The sequence below is a fragment of the Scophthalmus maximus genome, chromosome 1, assembly GCF_022379125.1.
Source record: "Scophthalmus maximus strain ysfricsl-2021 chromosome 1, ASM2237912v1, whole genome shotgun sequence".
NCBI lineage: Eukaryota > Metazoa > Chordata > Actinopteri > Pleuronectiformes > Scophthalmidae > Scophthalmus > Scophthalmus maximus.
In genome coordinates, this window is record NC_061515.1 from 23,855,448 (window position 1) to 23,877,001 (window position 21,554).

Below are 21,554 nucleotides of genomic sequence, written 5' to 3' on the forward strand. Positions count from 1 at the left end.
CGGGCGTGATTGAAGTTCAGATTTTAAACTTATCTAACAGTGCTTTTTTTTTTTGTCTTTGTTACAGTTTTATATTTATTTACATTTACTCTATGGCCAGACCTGCAAACTTGACATTTGAACTTTGGGTCGAGACTTGACTTGGACTCGGAAAAAAGGGTCAAGTTTTCTACCTGTTGCTTGTATAATTCTAAAATAAAAATAAAATACAAAAAAGGCCTGCATAGCTGCTGCAAACCTAGAATATTAAATTCTCAAGTCAATGCACTGAAATAACTTGCAAACAGACACATGAGCATAACTATGAAGCATAAAATATCAAAATGATCCATATTTTTCATTCTCAGCATTTAAGTCACTGCTTATGAACCCTCGCTAAAACAGACCTGGCTTGAACTCCTTCAAAAGCAGTATTGTTGTTTTTTTTTGCTAACTTTTGTCAGATTTGTGTCATCATTTTTAAGAATAACAAACAGCAAAATAATACTTTTTTCACACAGTCCTAGCTTTCGTACTGTCTCTCTGACCTCCGCCTCCCTCTTACATCGCCCCCTACTCTCTCTCTCTCTCTCTCCTTGTGGTTATTTATGGCCTGGTATGTGCCGCGCCGGCCAGAGGGCTCGTGCTTTAGTGATTTGTGTACGCCGCTGGCCCCCTCTTCTCCGATTGCACCGGCAGACATCACAGATAATAATAGCATCACCATGGTCAAGACGCCGCTCTGTCACACTCAATCACGGTCAGCGTGACGAAAACGGGATGAGAAGGGTGAACTAAAGTGATGGTGGGGGGGGGAGGCTGTGGATGTGTATTGTGTTGGTGTCTGTTATTGTGCGTCAGTGCACACGTGTCACACATTTTAAAGGGCGATCTAGCTGCTTTTGAGTCGGTGAGTCAGACAGCCGGTCAGGTGTGCCGCTTCCTGAGAGATCCGACCAACCAGGAGCCAGAGTCGTGCTGTGTCACGAGTCCAGACTCCTCTATTGACATCACCCTCTGGCGTGTGGCTTTTTACTTACACACTGTCAGACGTATAGAGGCTGGATAAGCAGTCTGATGGAGTTTGTGGAGTCGCAAACACGTCAGTCGCCCGTGGTATTTTGAGCTGCATTAACAATATCAGATCGTTTCTTTCGTATTGTGACGCAGAAGAATGGACCTTCGAGATGTGACTTGCAGTTATTCATGAGATAACATTTGACAAGGTCTTTGTACCTTTTTAAAGCAGTGGCTCCCAAAGTTCAGGACCCCCAAAGGGCTTGCAAGATGAATGTGTGGGATTAACAGGATAGGAAAAAGCTTGTGTACTTCTGAAAGCATCCGATGATACAGGATTGCATGTTAACGTCAATCGACAGCGATGTATGATGAAAGGATTAAACGATGTGACGGAAGTATCGCATGTTGAGAATGGATGGACGTAAGAAACAGGATGAAAGTACAGTACAGCGGGGGGATTTTTGGGGTTACTCTCATAGACTGTGTAGAAAAAGGTCGATGACATGACAGCATCCAAAAGGGAAGCCGAAACATCTTGATGGCTGGCTGCAGTATGGGTCATAAACCCTGCCATGTTAGATGATGGGACATGGACCAAACAAAAAGTTCACCTAGAATTTCTTTTCTCCAAGAGATGTTTTCTGTCCTGGTTTTCTCCACTTAGCAGACTCTGGCTCCAGATTACATCATCAACACAAGATGGCAGCACCCGTATCTGAGAGACTAGTTTTCATCTATTCATTCAGTCACAGTCTGAACCTTATTTTTAACTCATGCAAAGTGTTATTTTCACCTCCAGCTCCAAGGTTTATGTCTGAAAAATAGTTCTGCCTCACTTCATCTGTCGTCCCTGTGACTGTCTTGTCAGTGTGTGTGCAGCATCAATAGTGGTGTCTTACAACATGTCTGCCCTGTTCTAGAGTTTCAAAACTCCCTTTAGTCCAAGCAGAGTGACCCGCAGAGGACGGAAAAGGTCGTTCATTTTCGGTCTAGCAGTGGGTTTAATCTCCTGCTATAATGGGGGGGGGGGAGGCTTTCTGAAAGGGGGTGCAGGGGGAAAGTACAGTACGACTGGAGGCGTTGTACTATGCAGGCCTCGAAATAGACTGGTGAAGCTGGCGGCCATAGTGAAGGAGAACTGGGGGAAGACAGGGAGAGGGCAAGAAAAGAGAGATGTGGGTTACAGAAGAGGAGGTTTCCTTGATTTTAGCCGTTTAGACTTAGGAAAGACTCGTACTCTGAGAAGAAGTTCTTTTGGGCAAAGGAGGAAAGACGAGAGCCATGTCGCGGAAGGAGCTGCTTGATGCACGGAAAGCTTTGAGGAGTGTCAGGGAAGGCGTGAGTGGGCCGAGAAGCAAGAAGCAGAGAGGTGAGTGGGAGCTGGCGACAGTGCAAGAGATGTGCTATGACCACATGAATTGTTTTGTTGTGGATCCTTATGCAGGATGGATGTATAGGTCGATGCAGTACGAAAGCATGGTAACATTGTGAGGCCACTCTTGTTGCTGCTTTACTGGATTGTCTCTCTAGAACAGTGCTGTTTGGCATAGTGCAAATATAATTTACCTATTAATACTCAAGTTGCTACTCAATGATTTCAAATGCAGCACCATTTGAAATCTCCATCCAGTCCTAAAACTAGTTACAGAAATCCTTTTAAAGGCCCGATCCATTATCCAAATGAAAATAAAAGGGTGATATCACACCCCAGGTCCAGAAACAAAGCTCGCAGCTGATAACAGTGATTGTTTACATCAGTGTGTGTAGCAACAGGCCGAGAAATAGGTTTCATTGAGAGAAACCCTTCAGTTATAAACACAAATATGCAAACTTCCTGATATGATACAAATTGCTGACAAGTTTTGATATCCTGAATCTTCTGATTATTGTGTATAAACATGCCGCAGTTGAACCATAAGCCAATTATTTTCTGCACACTCCGAGTCTGTTAAAGACCACACACGGCATGGCATTCCTGCCCTCGCCATTTGTTATCGTCCCAGTCCCGTTGTCACGACTGCAGCCGCACTGCAGCAGAAGATAATCCGTAGCCGCTTGATGATTTCACGTTCCCCGAATATCACGTTCAAGTGGATCAAAGACGCACCACGATTCATTTGGTCCTCTGTTCTCACCAGGCAGCTGAGGCAATATGTGAGCGTAAAGCCGGCCGCTGTTTCCCCAGTGTTTGGCCTGGCAGAAGATGTGTTTGTGTCCCATCCCACTGGTGCACGGTCGCTCGCAGGAACCCTCTGGGATTCAATCCGGATTAGGTGGTAGGATCGGGTTGCAGTGTGACCGTCATCATTGGCCTATGGTACTTTGGGATTTACAAACCACCTCACCATCTGAGCTCAATCGACGTGCCACCTCTCACATCTTCCTCCGAGGGTTTTTTTCTTCCGGTGGCACATATTACCACGGTGCAGATGAAGGGCTGCCAACTGTGATTGTGATTCCATGCTTTGACCTGAGAATACAAAGGTACCACAAATTCGATTTTTTTTCTTCTTCACATTTCACAACTCTCACATCCATAAGCAAAACGTTTAATGCCAGATAAGCTGGAATGCCGATGCCACCTGAGAGGGTTGCTGATGAAGGTCTGCGATATGATGATGGCGGGGCAGATTGTGCTTTTGCACAGAGAAACTTGGTCTAAATGGCAAAGTAGGAATGCAGTGAAAAGCAGGAACGGTGTGATCACGGTGTGATGTAACGGCAGCAGAATCTGTTTCCCTCTGTGCGGGGGATTATTCCAGACTCGCTGCTGATAAAGCTGTTGCTATGCCCGGGAGGCATCCATCAAGGCTGCTCCACAGAGAGCAGCCTCTGTCACAAAATCAATCCTCTCTCGTGGAGTCTGCTTACTCTCTTGTTGTTTCAAGCTAATTCGACTACAGCGCGGTCCAAAGTCCTTGTTACATTAATTTGGTGTCTATAATTTTTCCGTCGGCCTGCAGATTTGGCAGGAGCCAAACTTTGTGTCCCTAGGCCAATTGGCAAAACCGGTGTGTCTGGTGAACAATGAGGACTGTGGCCTCTTGAATCCCTCAAGTAAGACGAAGGTCGATGGCATGCATTGACGGAATCAAATGGTCTTTTCTTAATGGCTGATATTCTGTGATATCCAAGTCAGAGGCAGCTTGCGGCCAAGGCGCCGGGACTTTTGGTGAGCAGAAAAAAACACAACCCTCCTTGAGAGAGATTTCCAAGCAGCATGAAATGGAAGCTCTGCCACCGTATCTGGCCTCTCAGTGGCTGATGGTCATGGAATCCTGTGTTTTGATGGGCTCATTGATCCGTGGGCGTTTTTGAACTGTTACTTGGGGGTGTATCCCGTATCGCGCATAAAGCGCCGGTATCGATCGCTGCACTCTCTGCCGGGCCGAATGCCTCTCACCGTTGATGGATGGAGGAGGAGTGCGAGGCGGGCGAGGGCGAAGAGGGGGAGGTTTGTTTAAAAATAACAATCGCATAACCGCAATCCACTGCAAACTCAAGGTTTGTCTGCAGTTTAAACGAAAAAAAACCGATGTAAATCTCAATCTATTTATGGATGCCTTACGGAAAGGACTCTCTTAAAGCTGGGTGATTAATCATCAGCTGATGACCAGAATCAAAATCCTGGAGTAGATCTCCCACATTGATCCTCTGTTTATAAAGGCCTGTAAACTGTAACATGCCTCACTTCAGCAAAACTAAAAAGCACACAATTAAGCAAGGCGAGTAAAGAAAGAGCCGTGCCGACATATGGGATCTGGGTCTGTCTGTAATTATTTTTAGATCATGTGTCAAAGAACAATTAACGTGTGTCAGGGTGTGAATCAGTGCTTTGAAGGAGGAGGCTGGATGCGGGAGGCGGGTGCAGACTGTATTCTCGTCATTCTCGCGTATTCTCATAATTTAGAAATAAATATGCAAGTTTAACAGATCATTTTACAGATTAGTTTTGTTATTGTTTGTTTCGCAGCTTCATGTGTGATGTAAGCATTTCCTGTCCTTCTGTTCTCACATTATTAGAAAATGCATTTGTGAGATTTCGGATCATTGGTGGGAGGAAACGGCCAGGTGAAGATGTTGCTATGTGGGCTATGAAATTATGAATCTATAATGACTATTATTATTACCTACCGCCAAGGAAGTTGTTGTTTTCACCCCTGTCTGTTTGTTTGTTAGCAGGATTATGGAAAACCCTATGGAATGGATTTCTTCTAAATTTGGTGGAGAGATTGGACATAGAACCAAGAAAGAACAAAAATGTTGGTGCAGATTGCGAAAAAATCTATTTTTTAAAAATGTATTTTTATCTCGTATGATCACCTTGTATACCTTGGACCTAACCCTAGCAGACATGGAATTTAGATAAATTATTGATTATTTATGTTTTTTGCTGAGGGCTGCTTCCTTGTGCAGAGAGGAAAACAAAGGAAAATACACTACAGGTAGAGAGTGAGGCGATTGGAGACTGTATTCGGGAGGTTTGCGCATTAATATTTCTAAGAAATCTCTCACCCCCTCTCCCCCTATAGCAATTTCAACCCCTCCATCCTAGCATCTATGCCTCCCCCCCCCTCCCCCGCTTTGCCTCCTCCTCTGTGAACATTGCCCTCGCCATGCTTGTGCCTTTCTCTCTCCTTCGCTCTCTCTCTCTGATTCTCTTTGCCTCGGTCTTGCTCTCTTGTCACTCTCCTCTTTCACTCCAGCGGCTCAGGAGAAAGAGAGAAGAAAAAAACAAAAAGGCAACATGTTCGACGGAAGCCAGTCTTTTTCTTCCTTCTCCTCCTCCTCCTCCTCTTTATTCTCCACTCACATCACTGCAATCAAGACCAACACACCCCTTCTGCCCAGACGTCCAACCCCCACCTCCTCTTGTTCTGAGTGAAGTGGGGGGGGGGGGTTGCTTCTCCAAAGGCAGCCTCTACGTCAGAGACGGACGCTGTTAACATCAGCGGATACTCACTCAGACACAAAGACACCTGGCTCTGGTTTATTTGCATCCTCTCTCTTCCCCTTCTCTCCATCTTGCCGCCAGACCGGAGAATAGACACACCCACGCACAAAAAGGCGGCCGAATCCTCTTTTGTAATATTTATTTCATTTTTCATATTCTTGCCGATGCCACACCCTGGGCTTTTTTTCGGGGTTGTATGGATGTTTTTTGTGAGCTCATGCCACAGGTAATCTCGCACGTTTGACAGGAAGCGCTTCTGGAAAAATGAAGAAGATCTGGTCCAAGAAGAGATTTCAGGTGACAACAAAAAATGTATTGTTGAACGACATGTGCTCTTTTTTTTTAATCTATATGTTTGCAGTTTTTCATAGGGATTGATATGTATTTATGTATTGGGATGTCATGCCACACCCTGTACCTGATAGTGAGATGCAAAAGGTCTTAATTTGTGACACAACTGATAATGATAATTTTGACATGTGCTGATGACAACCTTGCAGTCCTGCTAGGGAAATGTAATCGGAGCAAAGCAGTAGAATGAATGCTTTTGTTTGATTGTCTGATATCTGTCGAGGACAAATCAGGACAACCTATCAAAGAAAGTGAACTCTGTTTGCAGGGTAGAAAGGTGTATTCTACTACAAGAAGTTGTAGTAGTAGTAGTAGTTAACTAGTATGAGAAATGGAAATCAATTTGTGAATAGAAAGAACACTCACCGAACCACTGAAAAAGACCCAAATATTCCACTTTTGAAACATCAAACAGTCCATATTTGTGCTGTGCTGCCTCTGTGTCATTGTGCACATTCTGTGTCGTGAAATATGCATCTTGCCCTGGCAGTCGTGACAGTTTTGTTGCTTGATAAGTAATTTATCAGACGGGGTTTCACAAATTCAGAGAAATGTGGAAAGTGTGTCAGTGGGCTACGCATGGACACATGAGAATCAGGGCACACAGTCACAGAGCAAAGCAGCCGATCTTATCTCCTCTGAGATCCGCATTTCATTCAAACCCTCGAGATGTGTTCTTTTGCTTCCAGTGGCGTGTTGGAGTCACGCTGCTGGGATCTGGATTTGCACCCACGCAAATGTTTTTGAAGTGTTTGCCAAATTTTGCCTTCTCAAAAGGTGGCTGCGTGTTGCTGATATGATTGGCCCCGGGGCCGTAACAACGGAGATCACGACAAACGCCGGCCGCTTCTGGCGGAGTCTGTCAAACCACGGTTACCACGCAGGCAACAGTTAATCAAACTGCCTGACACAAAGACTGTGACCAGTGGGGAGTTCGGGGGAGCGAACGCCGAGGGAAATGAGTGTGAAATGAGTCATTTCAGTTTGCCGTCCGCTGCAAAGCAGTGAGTCACTCTGAGGAGCTCTCCTTGGTGCTGATTGACAGACTGTCCAAGAAGCAGTTTCACCAACTGCTTTATCAGCAGGGACTCAAACACGGCCCACAGATCTATATATATATTTATATATTTTTTATTGATAAAATAAAAAATATGGTCTATATGACCAGTTATGGACCGAGTCTGTGGCGTCGAGTAATATTAAGTGTTAAGTCAATGGTGCCCAATTAACTGCGCAAGTAAAAAAAATTGAGCAAAAATGGCAAATGCTGCCCAGTTCCAGCTTTTCACATGTGATAGTTAATGAATTGTATTATATATGGGAACAAAACACACTCCCCATGGACAGTCAACATTGACAATCAGATAGAGTGAAAACTAGAATGTCCAGCCGTCAACCCTACACATGATTGCTTGGTGTTTACAGTAGAAATAATGATGTCAAAAAAACAATGTTAAAAATAATAATAAGATAAAATTCTGGGTCTGCCCCTTAATCTCCAAAAATGTAATGGGTTGTTACCAAGCCCAAGCTAATCCCTCCACCAAGCTTGGTGGGAATTGGTTAAGTAGTTTTTTTGCATAATCCTGCTAACAAATAAACCAACCAAAAAACAAATGAACAAACTAGGAGCGTGCCCGGAGAGCGCATTACTCCGCCAAGGCTAACGCCCTATCTCCCTATGTTAAAGAAAGTGGAAAAAAAATGAATCCTGGATCTGCCTGTCTTTCCGGCTCCGCTCCAAAATTGTATGCGCTGATTCTTTCATGGAAATTGGTTCTGTAGTTTTTGCGTGTTCTGCTGAGTAGCAAGCAAACACACAAATGCTGATGAAAACGCAACCTCCTTGGTTGAGGTAATTAACCACTGCATGCTGACGTTATTTAGCTTTGTTTATTTGTGTCATGTTTTTTTGGAAAAATGTATCATAGTCGGCCGGTGTACTCATATCACACCAGAAGAAGCCGCAGGCCGAACTGAAGTTGCTTCAGCGTGCGCTGGTGAATTTTTCGATCTTCAGCTACATTATGGAAAATGCACTCGTTTTGAAGACATCAGCTTGACTTTGACATGACTCCGCATCCTAATCAGTGAATCGGATAATTGAGGACTCCAAGTAGATACAGATAAAGAGAGTGTGAATAATACTATCAACAACAATGATAATGATAATAACAGGGTCACATTTCACAAAATTTGCAAAATACAAGCCGCCATTTGCAACATGAGATCGTTGGCCTCTGGACAGGACTTTTTCAAACTTATCTGGATTTTTCTTTCATTTTAATTCTATACCTCAACTCAAAAGTTCACTCACCAGCTTGTGTGGGAGCTTCTAATCAGAAGTCACAAACGGAGAACCCTGAGATCAGGAATGGGCGTGCAAAGCTCAAGTGATGTACATCATACTATCTGGACTAGCAACGAAATCATTGTAGCTTTTTCCCTCAGGCGTATTGAAAGTGAAGGATCATGGTACATGTCACCCCTTTTACTGCGTACAGGGTGAAGGGTGTGGTTTTTGTGTAAAACAGAGGAGTTGGTGTGTCCGCTGGTGAATAACACATCGCACTCTGTGTCTTGTTTCAGAGAACGGGGCATTCCACACGGACATTTGGCAGATTTACCCATGGTGTGTTGTCAGTATGAGCTTTACTCCAATTCTGTTGTTTTCTATCATATTTCTCCATTCTTTTCTTATCTGTCAAAACCCAAGTAAAGTAGCTTTAACCCTTTTTTTTCTCCTTTGTTTCGGTTTGTGTTTAGCCTTCGACTGCATGTGCTTCACTTTGATTTATTCCTCTAATATATGAGAGTTGCTGTTGTAGAACATCTATATTGCTCTCTGTGTATGTATGCCCTTTTTTTTTTTTACTGCTTGACTGCTTACAACAAGAGGGGGGGGGTTATTATTTTCCATCCACCCACACAAAGCAGTGTTTTTGTAATCACACTGTGGCTTGCATGCATAAAAATCCTTGAGTGAATAATGTCTGGCCAAGGTGGTTTATTATATTAGTCAATATTTGAGCCATGCACAGTCACATCTGAGCTGCACTTGACTCCAAATCATGTTTACATTATAATTCAGGCTATATATATCCCCCCCCATTATGAAATTGCTGAGTTGATTTCCCCCTTGCCTGGTGGATCTACATACCCACACCCCTGACAACACACACACACACACACACACACACGCACGCACGCACACACACACACACACACTGCTGGCAATGTAATGAGTTATTGGTGACTGTTCATGTTACACTGGCTTTCTCGTCATCAGGCAGACCCTCTGGATTTATCTAATCAGGATTCTGACTTGATGCGAGGCGCAATGATGAGGTGCAACCTGTTTTGTGGTTGTCGTCCGCCTCCCTCACGAGCCCTCTAAACCCGTAAACACGTCTGTGTCGGCCGCCCGGCGGTTTGGCTGGCGATATTTAGACTCGAATGGGTACGAAGAGGATTGGTCGTGTGGGTGAGCGAGATGGTGGTTTCCATAGTAACGGTGCTCTCCCGTCTGCCCTCTCTTGCTGCCACTACGGAAGCGAAGTTTTCCGCTCCTGCCGAAAGCAAAGCTATGGTAAACCTGCCTTCCTTGATTCATCTTCTGCCTGGTTCCCTTTTTTTTTCTTTCCTCTCCTCCCGTCCGTCGCTCCCTCACTTCATCTGCTCGCCGTGCTGATGTAATGTGATCTCGGTCGGAGAGATGGGGCTCATTATCACCGTGTCTGTGGTTCCTGTTTGCCTCAGTCCATCTTCCTTCTATCGTGTAATGTCGTTCTTTGTATTCAAAATCATCTTCCACAACAAAATCGGAATGCCTTCCCCTTTCCATTAACTGAATACGGTCCCTCTCTCTTTCTTTTTTTATACATTTATTGTTTTTTAGTCTTAATTTCTTTGAACCGCAGTGTTTTTATTCAATGCTACACAAACCTATCATAACATGCTGTCTTATTTGTAAAAGTGGAATCTTCTAAATATTCAAGGTTATGCTCAAACCTGAGTGTATTCTAAACTTGCTTTCAATAATGATTTTAGCAGGTGAAATTCTTTATTTCATTGATTTGTTTTTTTAAATTATGGCTGACCAGAAAAAAAACCCCTGATCACTTCAGCCATGTTTTTTTTTTTATTTTACAAGCCACAGCTGGGCTTCATGTCACGCTCAAGCCTCATCCCATTTATTTCCCTCTTGGGGCTCTCTGCGGCATTTTTCGAGGCCCCGTCACGCTGTGTGTAGCTGAGCAAATGTGAAATGTCATTTTCAGAAGGCCTCTGTTGTTGTTGTTGTTGTTGTTGTTGTTGTTTCAGCCTCCTGTCCTCCTCCTCTATAACTCAATCCTCTGCACGGAAATTTCCGTCACCCGTCTTAACTCGTCCGTGTGTTTCGCCTCGTCTTCATTTCAGACTCTGAGGCCACAGAGGATGAGACCACAGAACCTCAGATGGAAACCAAAGAGGGGCCCGGGAGGCACCAAGACAAGTCTGGACGGAGAGGACCTCCAGGTACTTCATATAAACTCTCTCCGATTCTTTCTTTTTTTTTTTACAGCTTCAGCACTCGTCTTTTTCCCCTTTTTAAATTGACGTACTTTCATAGCAGCAAACAGGCACATGTAGGCGATACAGTGGGAAGCACATGTCCAGTAGCTCTGAAACCATTTATGAGGGGACAGTCAATATGTTTTTACTGCGGCAATAACATCACTGCCAGAAATACACTTCTGCAAATTTAGGATTCAGTGCGGATTTATAGATTTAACGGCGGGGGAGGGGGGCTGTTATCAGCTTGGCCAGAGACGTGCGTTGGATGAAACCCGATATGGCAGGATACATTAATCCCTCACAGTGTGATGCAACAGTGTGACACACTGACCTAGTTTCCAGCAGGAAACCTGTCTCAGGTCTCGAACCAAGCGTGTGTGCGTCTCCGCGGGGAACGTACAGCCCAGAAAACTGAAGCCGTTTCTGCTACAAGCTATTATTTAACTATACTCTGTACTAGTTCACTTTAACGCATAAGGATATAAATGCAGACCATTCAGTTCAATCAACTGATTTATTGGTTCATTCGTCAACAAAAGAAGGATAGGCAACTGTTGCTGCATCTTTGATCTCTTTTGCATCTTTGACATTGAACACATCACGTATGAAACAGGCATTTCATAGACATGGCAACTAATCAGAGAAAATGATCGTCACAATCATCAATTAATGAAAATAATTGTACAATATACAAAGTATTTGCATAATCTTAGTTTTAGAGTTTCCCTTAAGGCCCATGTGACTGCGGAATTGAGAGCGATTTGGTTTCGGTGTGAGTAAAGGTCTTCTGAACTCTGAACTGCTCATTTTAAATGAGTCAATCAATTAATAATTTTGTCTTATATGTGTCACAAATGGTAAAGAAAACTAGAATAGCCCAAACTATAACTAACCCCTACCACATTTCAATCCGCTAGATCCGGGTTTTAATTTGGTTCGGCACCAAATTGCAATTGCAAACCTAAATATGCCTGCTATGCATTATTCCCTGGGAAATCTGTAAAAATGTATTAAAAAATATCTCCCGACATTAAGGAAACTGAATTCTCGTTCCACCACTTTGTCTAGATCCTTGCCAACATCGCACCTAAAAGACCATGACAGAATTATTTTTTTATCACTCTTCATCACTCTTTCATTATCTCAAACCAATTACAACCCAATTTTCTCAAAGAACACTCACATGAGTGGTGTTGCTGCATTCGTGTCACAGGAGCTGTACGCCCTCACCACCCATATTCTTCACCAGGCAACAGGGTGTCTGAATATAGATCAGAAATATTGACACCCTTCTCCTCTATCACAAAGACATTTTAGATACTTTCCCTCCCTCGTAGAGTGTTTGCACATCCTGAGCTTGCGTGTTGGTGGGCTGACTACAACCCTCATCGCGTCCCCCCCAGAGACAAGCAACCAAAACAGAGAACAAAAACACAAAGCATATCAGATGAGGGAGGAATGAGCTGATGCATCATTTGCTATCGCCTATATATCTATATAATCCCTATATATCTCCTCGCCTGCAAGGAAAAACTAGAATGCACGGTTTAACTTTCCAGGTGATGCGTAGGTCAGTTTGCAGTCGGTCCCGATGGACCTTGTTTGGACCTCAAGGACATGTTCGAGACGGGGGTTGTTTGTGAAAATCACGCTCTCCGTTAGCGCTCGAAGCCTGACCGGCGCTGCTCTTTTTGCCCGACAGAGATAAAGCTCAAAACTGTCAAGGCAGCACCCTCTGAAAAGATTTTCCCATTTTATTCATGTTGGTTTTTTTCTCTCTGGCTTTATGAGAAACATTTAGTTTGGTTTATGATCACGCTGCTGAGTCAGTATCGTTGGCGTTTGCGGCAGGAGTCTGTCGTTTTATATCATCGACTCCATCGCTGTCTCGAGGTTTCCGTCGTTAACGCAAGATGCTGACTGCTCATTCTTTTTTCGCTGACACAGCATTCCTGTCTCTGTTGCTCATCTCGAAAATGTCAATCATTACCTGATTTGCCATGGGGGGAGAGTGTCTGGTTAAGTGGTGCGTGCTCCACAAAGTAGCCTGCACACTTGTCTGTTTCATTTCCTGTTTTTAAAGCAATCAAAAGACTCTTTATCCATTTTACCCATTCAATTCTTAATGATGTTACTCCTGCACTCCTCTTTTTACAATCAGCCATTTTCCACCAACTCAGGATTCCTGCTCTTGGTATCGCTGCGTCTCTCAGTTAATTATGGTTGGGTATTATAAGGCATTATATGAGAATTGCAGTCATTAAAACAAAAACATAAGCCGTATTCATCCTTAATTATTATTTTATTATTAAGAAGGAAATAACTGTCTGGCAATTAAATTGTGTATTATCCACAGTACAGCCAGAGCATGTAATTTGACATTGTACAAAAACGGATTTAAAGGCTTAACACCTTCCATGTTTTATGATCTATTTGTCCATAATTGAGAGATAAGAAAAATCTTACAGTCACATTTAATCCTTAAAGTTTATGTGTACTTTCCAAAAACAGTAATCAACCAGTATTGATTGTATTTCTCTCCAGGTGAGGGAGGACGGCTGATGGACTACAACCCAGATGCTTCAGATCGCAGGGCCACCCTTCCCGGCATCAATGACCCCGTGGTGGAGCGAGAGCTCCGCACTTTGGGCTCCCGCCCCCCAGGGCCGCACTTGGCCCCCACAAACCCAGCCAGGCAAGCTCTCGGCGGGGGCCCCGCCGAGGGAGACCCCCCCGTCCGTCACCTGGGTGTGGAGCCGCTGGTCCGCGCGTCTCACGCTAACCTGGCCCGGCCTGTTCAGGGGTCAGAGGAAAGTGTTTCTGTAGGCAGCGACTACTACGGGAGCATGTTCAGCCTCTACCGAGGGAGAACATTTTCTATGCCGTTATAGCACATGGCTTATTTTTTTTCTTCCACAGAACAAAAGAGACTGGCCCACAAACCCAAATTTCATGGAAAACTGACACATGAAACAAGACATTACATCCCCAACTCGCAAACATTTTATTCCATGAGTTAGACTCGACTCATTCATTTTTTTAATCATAATTTCATATATTTAAGCTTATTTCGTAGTGTTTTCCCATTTTTTTTAATTTTGATGTCACACTTTCCTTTGACTCGGTGTGGTTTGATTGCTGATATTTCTTAGAGCCATTACAGCGGACACAATCTGCAGATGTGTATTACTCAGCACTTCCTTCTGGAAACTGTGATTACTCTTTTTTTTAACCGCATGTTTTCTCTAGCTATCTTCATAGGTTTGCTGTGGCATGCATGGGTTACAGGCTTTATTCCGGGCTAATATTAGCATGAATTTTCTCACGCAAACTAACGATCATGTGATTTGCAGGTTCTTTTTAAGGCATGATGTTTTTGTATTTGAATTTAAACCAAGGGGCATTTCATGTTGTAAATTGTACTGCTGCAACACGTATTTCAGAGTTTGCTCCACTTTTGCTCCAGAAATCGTATATTATTTCAGTTATTTTTCTATTCCTTTCTCTGTCACTTCATTTTACACCGTCTCTAAAAGTGAGACACAAGAGATCACAGACAATACACAAGGAACTCTGTGTTCCTGTTGAATATGAAAACATAAAAAGACGAAATGACAAAAAAAAAAATGTGGACGTTCAACTCCTCCTTTATTACTCCTCCGACACCTTCGGCAACTGCACCAGAGCTCTAACCACCTGCATACATTTTCCTTTAATCCTTGACCCTCTAGGACTCAAACCGCTGAAGGAGCGCAGGGGCTCTCTTCCCATGTCCCCCTGTCTTCTCCCCAGCCAACTCCCACTACACACAAAAACAGCAACAGTACCCCAAACCAAGACCTGGATGAAACCAAGCCTTTGGATCCCTGCTCTTCTAAAACAGACCAGTCTTCTGGTGTTATTATGACACCCAAACTGGCTCGCGCAGGGCCCAAGATCTTTGACAAGGTTCTGGCTTTTGAGGAGCGAAGGTCAAGCGCGGACGTGCCAGCAGGAGCTGGGTCAGTTTCAGGGTTTGGATGGGCCGCTGCCTTCGAGAAGACAGGAGGCCCCAGCAAAGAGGAGGGCCGAATCCTGCAGGGCGCAGCCCAGAAGCGAACGGTTTTCAAGCAGCGGGCCTCTTCATTAGAGGACAAGACAAGCTACTCCCAGAGGGTCCAGAGCTACCAGAGCAAGTTCGCTGAAGAGCTCCAGAGGATCAAGAAGCTTGTGGGGAAACCAAGCTTGAAGAAGGCTTACTCCACTGAGCAGCTGTCGCAGAAAGAGAGGCTGCCCGCGGGGAAACTAGAGCCCATTCCTCCCCAAGTGGTTAAAAAGTTGGAGGCGAGGGAGAGAGCCCTGGAGGAGGGAAAAGTTGGAGAGAGGGAAGGGCGCAGCAGTCAGCAGATTCGTCCCCGGGCCCAAGGCAACGGTCTGGGGAATCAAAGTAACGATCCCGAAAAGGCTAAAATGACAGATTCACGGGGCAAACCAGCTGACAGCTCAGCACGAGGGAGCACAGGGAAAATCTCTGTTACCATGGAGACAGCACCGGTACACCAGTTACCAGGGCAACCATTGCTAACAGCCACAAGGACGAGCCTCACCAGGTTTGCAGATGATCCTTACCCATGAATTTGTGGGTTTTTAAAAATTATATGTAATCTGCTTCTCGTGTATTTTCTTTGTAAGAATAGCTTGTTCGTTATAAGATAAGAAACAAAATAAGCAACTATTTAACAGTGCTATAGATGCATTATTTATATCGCACTTGTTGTCTTGTTGTTACATAACGGGTTTCTTGTCTTTGCACACAGGGAAAAACCACAAAGTTATCCAGCAGCTGACAAACACACACTTGTTGCTCAATCGTCGTCCTCCTCCAGAGACCTGGGGGCAGATTCAAAAAGAGACACCAAGATGGACAACAGAGCAGGCCCCAGACCACGCAGCCCGAATGGAAAGACAGCATCCCTAGATACTGTGAGGGAACCAGGGTCCCAGCATCCACCCAAGCCCCCTCGGCTCACGCCATCACCCACCCCTTCCATCAGCCCTCTCCTGAAAAGGAGGAAGGCAGCGGTGGGGCGGACGTCTCCGGCGTTGAAAGTGAACATCCCCACTATCCTGGTGGAGGATGAACCCATGGAGATAGACTGTGCTGCGGACAGGACCAGGAGGAAAGAGGGAAACGTTCGCAAGGGCAAGAGAGGTCGCTCTGCGCAACCGTGCGCCGATGAGGAGCCGGCTGAGGCCCCGAGGTTCGAGAGGCTTCTTGAGGCCACCACGGGACCCAGCGCCTCAGAGGTCACACTGAGATGTGTCATCACTGGAAACCCACCCCCTACAGGTACAAATGAGCACGTGTGTGTGTGTGTGTGTGTGTGTGTGTGTGTGTGTGTCTGTGTGTATTTTTCATCTCCTTATTTTGAATTTAAGACGTGAAAATTGTCAAACTTAATGCAGAAATAGAAATACAGGTCACATTTTAAAGCCAGAATTTGTTGCTCTAAAAATGACTTCAACTAAATGCAGTCTAATTTTAATCAAAGTAATGAATTATTTGAGATAATCTGTGGCTCTTCTGCATCATGTTTTCATATTTTCTGAAAATGCAGAGAAAAGATTCTTCTTTCGTGCGTGTGTGTGTTTGTGTATTTTTTGTTGTAGGGGGGACATAACCTTCTGTTTTATAATCCATTTAAAACACTTATCTTTTAAAGACAAAAAACATGGTGTTCTTCTTTGGAAAAATGTGATTGCCAAAAACAAAGAGTCTTATTCCCATCCCGTCTTTGAACGGTGGACTGTTCTATATGTGTTCTTTCAGTGGGAGGGTTTTTATTGGCTCGCATCTGTGTGAATGTGTTTTTTGTTTTTCCTCTGCCTTCTCAGTGACTTGGAGGAAGGACAATGTGGAGATGCAGAGCGACGCCTTTCATGCGGTGAAGGCTGCGGGTGAGGAGCACAGTCTGCTGATGAAGCAGATGAGGCCGAACGACGCTGGGTCGTACTGCGTGACAGCTGTCAGCGCGGCAGGGAAAGCGTCCTGCGTCGCTGCACTCCGCATCCAGTCAGGTGAGACGGTGGGAACAGCAGGGGGAGTTTGCTGATAGATTTGGTGGCGATCGGTGCAGTTGGATGGAGACACGGGGCCGTGATGCTCCTCTTGAAATACATGAACATATTGTCGCAGCTCGCTTTAATCCACTGCCAGCCCTCCTCCCCCTGAAATGCTGTGTTAATGGCTGCAAAGGCCCGCTGGAGCTCAGCATCCCCAACTGGGGCTCCTTGCTGTGATAGTTGCCATAGCGACCCGTTAATTCTTAAAAGAACCCCCCCCCCGGCAACACATCTTGGTTTGGATTAAAAAAATTGCAGACCTGCCCCATCACACAAAAGGTCCCTCGAGCCTTAAAGGCAGCCATGGCATTCATAAGCAGAAGTAAACAAAATAAATGTTCCAATTTGGATTGGAAGGTTTCTGTTCTTATAAATGTGTGTTTATATTGCACAGTGTGCGTGTGCATGTATGCGCGTGTGTGTGTGTGTGTGTGTGTGTGTGTGTGTGTGTGTGTGTGTGTGTGACGAACTCGTACCGCTCCCGGGTGTTGATTCACATTAATGAAACCTCCTGGTCCGGAGTTTTGTCAACAAATGCGAGCATTCACTCTGGTGTCGTCCTCACAGGCAGCGCTGGGCCTGCGTTGCCATATTAGGCCTGTGGAGTCTAAGGAGTATTTTTAGCCGCCCTCTTGTTCTTACGGATAATTGCTGTCTGCTTTGTGTCCCTGTTTGAGATTACTGCTGCAGTCGTGGATTTTTTTTAAAAATTTGTCTTTAGATGTAATGCTACAGGGCTTGGAGTTGGAGTTGGCAAAATGTGATGGCAGGGAACAGAGTAGTTTTTTAGGCAGGGTGAACCAAATTGTGGCAGATAAACACTGTTAATATATATATATATATAGCTGTTTATTCATTTCATCATATCATCCTCCTACTAAAAACCACCAAAACCTTGATGAACACACGTGATATTGAATTTTTCTGCCACTGCTGTGGGAGTTTTGGGGTGTTGGTGGTGTTGGAGAACATTGCGCAGGACAGTGATGGTAAGCAGAGGAAAATAGAGAGAGAATAGAGGATGAGGCTGAAAGGGAGAGTTAGTTGTGTAAGAGTTGGCAGGTTCCACGTAAATAGTCCCGGGAGTTATCCCCTGGAGCACAGGCGCTGCCCAGAGATGTGACGCTAGGTAGGTCCTTTTATTTTTCCTTTTTAATAGCAAATTCAGCAGAACACGTTCCTGTTTAAGCGTTATAACCAAACGTTGACTGTGTCTGTTAAGAGCTAATCTCTAGAGCTTTCAGATTTCTTTCATCTGCAGCTTCCTTTCACACTGTTTAATAAGCGGTTTTGTATCTATTCACTCTGATGTTTGTTTTGTTTTCTCAAAGAAGGACGGGTCTCAATTCCGTTCCGTCCATTTCCATCACTTCCCACAGTGTTATCTGCTCATGCCAGATGTCTGAGTCTAAAGCAGGAGGCAGGGTGGCAGCGATTTATACTTCTCCACCCAGCTGTGATTTCATTCTGACTTTTGTGAGAGTCCAGACACAGCGTCTGCGCTGGAACTCCATGGGAACAAGCGAATGATTGGGTCAGGGATTAAGGGATTAATTCATTTTCTGTTCAGTTATGGTCACTGCAGCGAGGTCCCCTTGGCTCCGTGTGAGGGTGAGTTAGAGATGAGTGGACACGGCCCACTCATCTCACACTCGCCGCTCTCATCTCCAGAAAAGCAAGCAAAGACTGTAAACATCAGAGCTATGACAGATTGTTGCCATCTGAAGGTTTAGCGAGTCAGTGCGGTGCCGTGTTCGCCATATGTCAAAGAGATTTGCACTTAATTACTCAAATGAAAAAGTGTGGAAATCGGAGTTGACCTTTTTCACGAACCCAAGGAGAAGTAAGCAGCAGTGTGCTAGAAAATTCTATTACACACATCCCCCGCCTGTTCCTCCAGATTCGTCCCACGCGCAGTGTGAACAACCGACCGTTTCCCTGGAGGTCAGCAGCCCGATCCAGTCGGATGAGGAGGAGGCGATGGAGGTCGGGGACTCGCCTGCTCTGTGCAAAAGTGTCCACTTCAAAGAGCCTCCCTCGATTCAGGTAGGGGTGTCTTCAAATCTGATCACTGTGGAGGTTTTCACCCCCAAAATGTTCCTGATGCCTACATTTATAATGGGGAAGGATCACAGATGAATGTCTAACGGCTTTATTACGCAATTGTCATAAAATGTGCAGAATTGTTGTCGTTTTTTTGTGGTGGCTTCCAGTTTGACAATGTGTTTTTCTTCTTCTTTTATTTGTCAAAGGTGGCACCATGTTACCAGGGGATAACTGTGGGTCAAGACGTCATCATCTCAGCGAAGGTCACAGGGCAGCCCAAACCCATGGTCTACTGGTAGGGCTGCTTTCCTGGAAGCTTTATCGCAGACAGATATCTTAGGGGACAACTGAAGTGATAATCTCTTTCGCTGTCTCCCACCCGCGCTCACACACTGCATTAAACGCCTGAGTTGAAACGACTGTGACAGCCGCTTTGTATTGACCCAGGCTGAAGGACAGAGTAGCAGTCAAGGCGGCGGGGCGCTTCGCCGTGCGAGAGACAGACGACGGCACCAGGGAATTGAGAATCATCTCGGCTCAGAGGTCGGACGCCGGGCTTTACGTCTGCAAGGCCGTCAATGAGTGTGGAAGCGAGCAGGCGGAGTGCAGAGTGGAGGTCACAGGTGCGCAATGGGGAATTCAATCTGTGTAGGTCGATCAAGACGTCACAAATATCTTGTGATGCAGCGTTTTTATTTGTGTTTTGATCAGCGTCTGCGGCACGAAAATCACTGGAGATCACTCGGGGGGTTAACGATGTGGCAGCGAGGGCCGGAGAGTCGGCCATGTTCGAGTGTCACATCACAGGACCTTCGGATGTGGAGGTGGACTGGTTGTCCAGTGGGAAGCTGATCCAGCCAGCACTGCTCAACTGTAAGATGCACTTTGATGGAAAGAGGTGCGTCCATTGGTGTTGGGAAATGTCTCTGGGAAAGGTCTACGCGATTCTCTTTTGAACTACGTATGGACAAGTCCTTTAGTCCTGGCTTTCCAAAATCCACGGTCCTTTGTTTTTTTTACCGTCAGTGAAAAACTTATTTTGCCAGATTATCTGTTAATTTCGAATTTTGAATTGCCTGATATTTCTCAAGGCTGTTCTGTTTCATCTTTCAGATGCCGTCTACTGCTGAATTCAGTACATGAGGATGACAGTGGGACATACACATGTAAGCTGAGCACTGCCAAAGGTGAAGCACACACTTTGTCATCCCTGTTGTTTAAGAGAAAATGGAAATATATATCGAAATGGTTCTTCTTAGTTCTGAATCCTCAAAAATAATATGTGCTGACATATTTCAATGGAATATGGTGAAAAGATTTTTTTTTCTGGTAAATCTGGAACCAATAACACCAATAACTTTTTGGGTTACGAATACATTCTTCTACATTTATCATTTAAAAAAAACCTTAAACGCTGTAAATTTACTCGCATCAGTGATGCTCATGAATGTATGCATTTGCATTTACAGAGGAGTTGACCTCAAGCGCAAACCTGAGTGTCGCTCCATCCAAGGAGCCTCTGTTCACCCGTAAACTGGACATCCTGGAGGTGATTGAAGGCCGAACGGCCCGGTTCGACTGCAAGGTGAGCGGATCGCCGGCTCCACGAGTCACATGGATGCATTTTGGTAAGAATCTCGGCGCCTGTCTGTCTGATATTTGGTGCGTGTGGTTTTCTACAAAGCTAACGACCATGAAACAAAAAATCGCCGTTATTTCAGAGGCACGAGTGGAGCAGAGTGATAACGTCCGCATCCTTCGAGAGGACGGTCGCCACTCACTCGTCATCACCCACGTCGGCAGCGACACAGAGGGCTTCTACACGGCAGTCGCTCAAAATGTCCATGGGAAGGCTGAATGTACCGCTGAGCTCTACATGCAAGAACCCCGAGCTGCCATCTCTTCCCACATGTAAGAGACGTCACTCATATGAAAAGTATCTCAATGAGCAGCTGTGTTATTTTCTTTGGTCTTTAAGTCTTGGAGTACAGAATAAATGTTGTGTGACAATCGTCAGTCTTTCAGTGTGCACTCTCCACCTCTCCCATCTTTCCTCCAGGGCCAAGTTGGAGAAGATGCCGTCCATCCCCGAGGAGCCTGAAGGGCTGGAGAGTGAGGTGGAGAAGAGGACCATGCCGGACTTTGTCAAACCTCTGGCTGATGTGGAGGTGGTCGAAGGGAAGGAGGCGTTGCTGAAGTGCATGGTGGCGGGCCTGCCCTACCCCACCATCGCCTGGTACCACAATAGCAAGCGCATCGAGAGCAGCGAAGAACGCAAGACGACCCAGTGTAAAACAAAGAACCGATGACTAACAAACAAAGTTATTATTCTTTTCGGGCAGGGCGGGTGGAGATGGTAAATGAGAAACTTGTCTGTCTGTTCTTCAGACAGGGATGTCCACCATCTGGTCATCCGGAGCGCTTGTCACGCTCACGGGGGCGTCTACAAGGCCGTCATCGCCAACAAAGTGGGCAAAGCAGCTTGCTATGCACATCTATACGTCACAGGTAGACGTGGACACTTAATGTCTGATGCTATAGTTTG

The 21,554-nt window shown here is 45.2% G+C and overlaps 1 protein-coding gene across 6 annotated transcripts in view; it reads left to right on the forward strand.

Annotated features, from left to right (window-relative positions):
- The window catches only part of spega (striated muscle enriched protein kinase a), a 39,139-nt gene that overhangs the window by 2,904 nt on the left and 14,681 nt on the right, over positions 1-21,554 (forward strand). For 3 of the 6 annotated variants that reach the window (XR_004789829.2, XM_035622873.2, XM_035622881.2), the window contains exons 3-16: positions 10,724-10,822; positions 13,406-13,556; positions 14,593-15,450; positions 15,658-16,190; positions 16,736-16,918; positions 18,864-19,009; positions 19,216-19,304; positions 19,457-19,632; positions 19,721-19,907; positions 20,123-20,196; positions 20,479-20,637; positions 20,731-20,920; positions 21,069-21,298; positions 21,398-21,517. Coding sequence is in view for 5 of the 6 variants with exons in the window: in XM_035622873.2 (XP_035478766.2) it covers positions 10,724-10,822; positions 13,406-13,556; positions 14,593-15,450; positions 15,658-16,190; positions 16,736-16,918; positions 18,864-19,009; positions 19,216-19,304; positions 19,457-19,632; positions 19,721-19,907; positions 20,123-20,196; positions 20,479-20,637; positions 20,731-20,920; positions 21,069-21,298; positions 21,398-21,517 (3,195 nt within the window). In the remaining variant the exon portion in view is untranslated. Of the gene's footprint in view, positions 1-2,156; positions 2,369-5,914; positions 6,251-8,893; positions 8,937-9,593; positions 9,894-10,723; positions 10,823-13,405; positions 13,557-14,592; positions 15,451-15,657; positions 16,191-16,735; positions 16,919-18,863; positions 19,010-19,215; positions 19,305-19,456; positions 19,633-19,720; positions 19,908-20,122; positions 20,197-20,478; positions 20,638-20,730; positions 20,921-21,068; positions 21,299-21,397; positions 21,518-21,554 lie in introns of those variants that run through there. The other 3 variants (XM_035622890.2, XM_035622898.2, XM_035622903.2) reach the window with 3 other exon arrangements.